This window comes from Triticum urartu, chromosome 5A, assembly GCF_056163025.1.
Source record: "Triticum urartu cultivar PI428250 chromosome 5A, HENAU_Tu73, whole genome shotgun sequence".
In the NCBI taxonomy this organism is placed as follows: domain Eukaryota; kingdom Viridiplantae; phylum Streptophyta; class Magnoliopsida; order Poales; family Poaceae; genus Triticum; species Triticum urartu.
This window is the reverse complement of record NC_141877.1, coordinates 321,671,948-321,677,947: the sequence shown is the minus strand read 5'-3', so window position 1 is coordinate 321,677,947 and position 6,000 is coordinate 321,671,948. Positions and strand designations below refer to the sequence as shown.

Here is a 6,000-nt window from a genome sequence, read left to right as displayed (position 1 = left end):
GTTGCCCTTGCGCGGGGTATCTAGCTAGTTCTGCAAATTGAGGATCCAAGGGACAATTGCATCCAGCTCTAAACACACCATCATGATTTCAGTGGTAGTGCATGCTTCCAAAGCCCAGCTTCATGCCTGGGCCATCCTTCGGAAGGGAAAAAGAAAAAACCATCCACGCATCTCTCTCTCTCGAACCCCTATTTAAGCCCCTACATTCTCCACTACATTCTCCACACCACCACGAGTTGCTCATCTCTCCACCCAATCATCACTAGCTAATACGGTGCACTGTTAGCTACAGACCAAGAAGTGATCATGGCCCGCGCTCAGGTAATGCTCATGGCCGTCGCCTTGGTGCTGATGCTCGCGGCGGTCCCGCGCGCTGCCGTGGCCATCGACTGCGGCCACGTTGACAGCTTGGTGAGACCCTGCCTGAGCTACGTTCAGGGCGGCCCCGGCCCGTCTAGGCAGTGCTGCGGCGGCGTCCAGACCCTCCATAACCAGGCGCAATCCAAGAGCGATCGCCAAGCCGCTTGCTACTGCCTCAAGGATATCGCTGGTCGCATCCACAATCTCAACAAGGACAACGCCCGCAGCCTCGCCCCCAAGTGCGGTGTCGACCTCCCATACCACATCAGTCTCGACATCAACTGCAACAGGTGATTAATTCACATGCAAGCATATATATATGAACATTCATCCACGTAAAATTTATTGGTATTAACATTAATCAAATCTTTGCACGCATGATTGACCTGCAGTGTGTAATGAGCGACGATCCGTCAAGCTGGTGCTCAGCTCATCCATCCACGTGGAGTTGAAGCGCGCAGCCTCTATCCCTATGTAGTATGGGCACTAGTTATGCGAGTTTATACTGAATATGAATAAGAACTCTCTCCTGCTGGCTTGCTGGTACTCCTCTGGAGGAGATCAGTATCTGTGTACCTGAGAGTTAAGAGTTTGTACCATGGGCACTCCCAGTGTTTATGGACTTTTATACATACAGCTCGTTCTGTTCAGTGTGTGACTTATCTCTGTTTCCTCACGTTCGCCTGTCATATACTCCTTCCATCCGGTATTAGTTGACGCTCAAACGGATATATCTGAGTATTTAACAAAAAACTATCACAATTCGTGAAACCATCGCAAACTCCTTTTTACCGGTGACGGGATGTACCGGCTAAGCATCTGCCGTTCATTCACTTTGCGATTCGTGCGATTTCCAGGCCCACACCTCACGTATATTAGTGTATTCCCAAGGAGCATGGCATATTCAACATTGTGTCATATCAGATGGCAGGTCCATGTCAGTGATAAAGTAGTACTTTATGCATGCCTGATTCATTCTCTCTTCTAGTTCACGTAAAGGTGCATATGCATGCGAGATTAAATCCTGCCTTTTATTTTCTCTTTAGCAATTTCATTCAATCATATCTTTAGAACTACAATCCCATTTTAGAAATATTTTTTATATTTGAACTCCTAGCACCAAGACCTTTAGAACAAGATCAATCTTGAATGCATTTAAACATGATTAAATTTCAACGTTGCAAATGAGTGAAATCAGTTTTCTGAAATAAGTGAAATCAGCTTTCTGAAATAAGAGAAACCATTTTTTTGAAATGGGATTTTTTTTGTTTTTCATGTAAATGAAACATATTTCAGTGCAAAATATGTGAAACTAGTTATTTTAAAAATGTGAAACTAGTTATTTAAAAAATGTGAAGCTGATTATTTCCAATCAGTTTTAAAAATAAGTTAAATCTATCTTTGAAACAAGTGGAATTGTTTTTTCAATCTAGTGACTGTAATGTGTTTTTCTGAAACTAGTGAAATGAGTGAAATCTATCTTTTATAATTAGTGTAATCAGTTTTTTGAAACAAGTGGAATATAGTATTTTAATTGAGTGAGTGTAATGCGTTTTCTGAAATAAGTGAAATGTGAGAAATAAGATACTTGAAAAAAAATGAAATATATCCATTGCTCTGTGAAACTATCTATTTCAATGTTTCAAACTGATTTTTGTGATGAGTGAAATACGTTTTAAGATATTTCATAAATACGAAGTGAAATTAGTATTAGAGATTTTTGTTGTTGTAAAGAGTGAATCAGTTTTCCAAATCAGTGAAATGTGTCTTTTCAAACTAGTGAAATACTGATTTTGAAATGAGTGGAATTATATTTTTTGAAATGGGTGAAATCTATCTTCTGTAAATGAGTGTAATTTGTTTTCTAAAACTAGTGAAGTGAGTGAAATCTATCTTTTGGAATGAGTGAAATCAGTTTTTTGAAACGAGTGAAACATAGTATTACAATTGAGTGAGTATAATATGTTTCTCTAAATTAAGTGAAATCTAATTATGTAATTGAGCGTAATGTGTTTTCTAAAATGAGTGAAATTAGTTTTAAGCTCTATATTTTTAATTTAGTGAAATATTTTTTTAAACAAGTGAAATATAGTATAGTATTTCAATTGAGTGAGTGTAATGTGTTTTCTGAAATGAGTGAAATATATCTTTTGGAAATTAGTGTAATGTGTTTTTTGAAATTAGTGAAATCTATGTTTGGAGCGAGTGAAATTTTCTTTCTTAACTGCTATTTTTTAAATGAGTGAAATCATTTTTCTGAAATTGTTTTTTTGGCGTGTGAAAATATGTTAATTGGGTTATTTCAAATACGTTCAAATGATTATTTAAAAAATATGAAACTGGTATTTATGAAATACATGAAACATATTTCAATGTGTTTGTCAAGTTGTTTATTCAATGTGTGAAACTGATGTTTGTGAAATACAACTAAACTGAAATATGAAAAGTATAAAATTCAAATTGTTCAAAATATATCCATGACTGGTCTTGTTTCAAAGGTCTTGTCGCCCTGAATTCAAATATATCGCTTTTTTCAAAAACAAAGTTTAGATTCAAAGCATATTTACCATCCAAAACATTTCCCAAAGAAATTAAATAAAGGTCTTGCGTAGGGAGAGAGAGAGGATAATATATGTACCAGCATGCATGTAAATGTCCTTTTCCCTGACAAAAGCTGTTGCATGCAAAGGGACCCACATTTGTATTATCAGTGTATAGAGTTGGGGCTGCAATTAATAGTTTATACCGACGAAGACCGCGCAGATCTTGACGAAATGAACGAAGGGTGGATCCAACACCGGTACAACCTGGCTCCGGTAAAATTACTTATTCGGTGAAACCGTCCTTATAAACTATCACTTTACAAATTTGTGTGAAAAACTATCATTTTTCATTAATTTTTGACTAAAAACTATCATGTATGAAAAATGCCCAATTCGACTCGTTTAAACTCAATTATGACATAATTGACCCACACAGTGTCTATCTTCTTGCTCCTCCTATATCTCTCTTAGTCATTTCAACAAACACCTCGTCTTCATGCCTCATGGTGGGGAGCTCGCCGGCGAGGTAGTTGTTGGCGAGGCCCAACACGGCGAGCCCGGGCGCCCTGAGGAGCGTGGTGGGGAGCCAGCCCGCGAGCGCGTTGTCGGATAGGTTGAGTTCCTGGAGCACCCGCGCGTAGGACGCGTCCGGGAGCGCGCCGGAGAGGTCGTTGCTGGCGATCAAGAGCACGTGCAGCTCGGTGGCGTTGAGCAGCAGCGCGGCGGGGAGGTTGCCGTTGAGGCCGTTCCCGGATAGGTCGAGGTGGCGCAGGTGCTCAACGCGGGCCAGCTCGGTGGGGAGCGACCCGGGCAGCTGTGCGCCGGGCGACGAGTTAGCTGGCCTTCGCTGGCTGCTGCAGACAGGGAAAGGGCGCATGCTGGTGCCCGTCCTTGCCGCCGCCACCTGCTGCTACCTCCGGCTGCTCGCCACCCCTGGTGTGGCCACTCGCCGTCGCCACCTTTTTCTTCCCCCAGCAGCTCGCCTGAGGCCGTATGGGAGGTCGGCCAGCGTGCGGCAAGGCCCACGGCAACCAGCCACAGCTCAGAGTCGGCCACCGCTCACAGCTGCCTCCGCCAAGGGCGGCCATGGCTGGCTACAGCCACGGCTTGGCCGCTGCCACGAGCAGGGGCGGCCACAGCCACGACCGGTTTTGAAAAGAAAACTAGGGACCCGATTGATTTTTTAGCCCGCTTAAGTGTGGACCCAACTAGAAAAATGTTTAAAAGGGCCAAATCAGGCTTTTTTCAGACATGATAGTTTTAGTCAAGGATTAGTGAGAAAATAGTGGTGTTCAATATAAATTTGTAAAGCCTTGATATATCTAAACATATTTTAACGATAGGCACTTCCGTTCAAGCGTGAGCTTTTTTACGATACCCGGTATTCCCGGGAGTAGTGGGGGAGTATCAATGAAATCCATCCGTTGATTTGCAGTGTTGTCTTCCAATCTTTAATATAGGTTCCCAAATCCACCAGCCTAATCAAGTGCATGCGGCCGCGCATCCACCGCTGGAGGCACTTTCATCGCCGTGCGACGAGTAACCCATCAATTATGTGTTTCTTCAAAAAACATAAAGTTGATGGCCATAGGATGTACGGTAATTTGAGGCGAATAAAACATGTTGTAGTGTGCAGTTTTCATCAACGACACATTCCGTCTGAATTGTATAACTGTCGCTGTCTGAAAGATTTAATTTAGGGCTGAATTACAGATCATCAGAAGAGGCATGTCGCTCGGAAGATTCGAATGTGAAGGAATTTCTTCAAACGAATTCAGACGAAGAAGATGTTGATCTACACACGAGTTTCTTGCATAATCTACGTCTCTGTCGGCTCCGTCCATGGCTCACCGCCTACGGGCATGCAGGTTGTGGCTTGAGCGCTCGGGGCATGTGGCTACCCACCCATTCCCGCCGGTGGCCGAATAGCCGGTGCATTGCCACCACAGAAATTGCGCATGAACTTAGGATTAAGAAATTAGATATATTGTCAAATTACTATTTTGACCCTTAGATCATGGTACTCCCCTGTTCTTAATGGTGGTACTCTCAAACATTAGAAGTGAAGTATCAATCAACATCAACCAATGGATTAGGAAGAATGAACGGTCCATATTAGTGTGAGGGTACTGGCAAAGCGTTTTGAAGCGTCAACTAAGTCCGGTCAGAGAAACTAATGTGAGAGACCGTCGTGCCCTAGCTCTGGGCGAGGGCTTCGTGTTAAATAGCCAGGGGCGCAACTCCCTGGGTTAGCGTACAGATGGGATCGAGTACATCTTCAAGAACAAGGGATAGAATAGAGAGATAACAACAGAATATTTGAACAAACTATCTCTATCTATCTAGGTTCGGTTGACATCCTGAGGGCCGAAGGTTATCACGTAGGATCTCCATATGTGTCGTTTAACACCCTCCCTTAATCACAACTTTGTCAAGTTAAGATTACGCTTGAACTCCTCAAGATTCCTCGTGGGCAATGCCTTTGTAAATCCATCTACAATCTGATCACGTGAATGCACAAAACGAATTTCCAATTTCCTGTTAGCAACTCTTTCTTTGACAAAATGGAAATCTATCTCAATGTGTTTTGTCCTGACATGAAACACTGGATTATCAGATAAATAGATAGCACCAAGGTTATCACACCGTAAGCATGGGGCTTTAGTGCATTGCACACCAAGCTCCCTCAACATGGACTGAACCCAAATAATCTCAGATGTAGAATTTGCTAGTGCCCTGTACTCAGCTTCTGTACTGGACCTTGATACAGTGGCTTGTTTCTTTGCATACCATGATATCAAGTTTGGACCAAAAAACACTGCAAAACCACCAGTGGAGCGTTTGTCATCTAGACATCCAGCCCAGTCAGAGTCAGAAAAAGCACTAATGCGCTTTGCAGCAGTCCAATGAGTTTTGGTGGGAGCATGAAGAAACTGACATACTTTGTTCACAGCAAAGGAAATATCAGGTCTTGTCAACGTTAAATATTGAAGTGCTCCTACTAAACTCCTATATCTGGTACTGTCCTCTTGACTCAATGGTTCTCCTTCTGCAAGGGATAATTTCTCTGTACTAGACAATGGAGTTGGTGAGGACT

At 42.6% G+C, this 6,000-nt stretch overlaps 2 protein-coding genes across 2 annotated transcripts; one reads left to right on the top strand and one right to left on the bottom strand.

Annotated features, from left to right (window-relative positions):
• The first annotated feature begins 211 nt into the window (after window positions 1-211).
• Window positions 212-1,010, top strand: LOC125555931 (non-specific lipid-transfer protein). Its single transcript, XM_048718737.2, has 2 exons — window positions 212-650; window positions 753-1,010. Exons 1-2 carry the CDS (start codon window positions 307-309, stop codon window positions 757-759), a joined length of 351 nt encoding a protein of 116 aa, XP_048574694.1. The 5' UTR covers window positions 212-306; the 3' UTR covers window positions 760-1,010.
• Window positions 1,011-3,190: 2,180 nt separating this feature from the next.
• LOC147971234 (receptor-like protein 35) lies at window positions 3,191-4,168 on the bottom strand. The gene has a single exon (XM_087522752.1). The coding sequence runs from the start codon at window positions 3,778-3,780 to the stop codon at window positions 3,343-3,345; it is 438 nt and encodes a 145-aa protein (XP_087378878.1). The 5' UTR covers window positions 3,781-4,168; the 3' UTR covers window positions 3,191-3,342.
• Between the last annotated feature and the right edge of the window lie 1,832 nt (window positions 4,169-6,000).

Bases quoted from the DNA above. Each gene is read 5' to 3' on its own strand.
- LOC125555931 (XM_048718737.2), top strand. From the start codon at position 307: ATGGCCCGCGCTCAGGTAATGCTCATGGCCGTCGCCTTGGTGCTGATG.
- LOC147971234 (XM_087522752.1), bottom strand. From the start codon at position 3,780: ATGCGCCCTTTCCCTGTCTGCAGCAGCCAGCGAAGGCCAGCTAACTCG.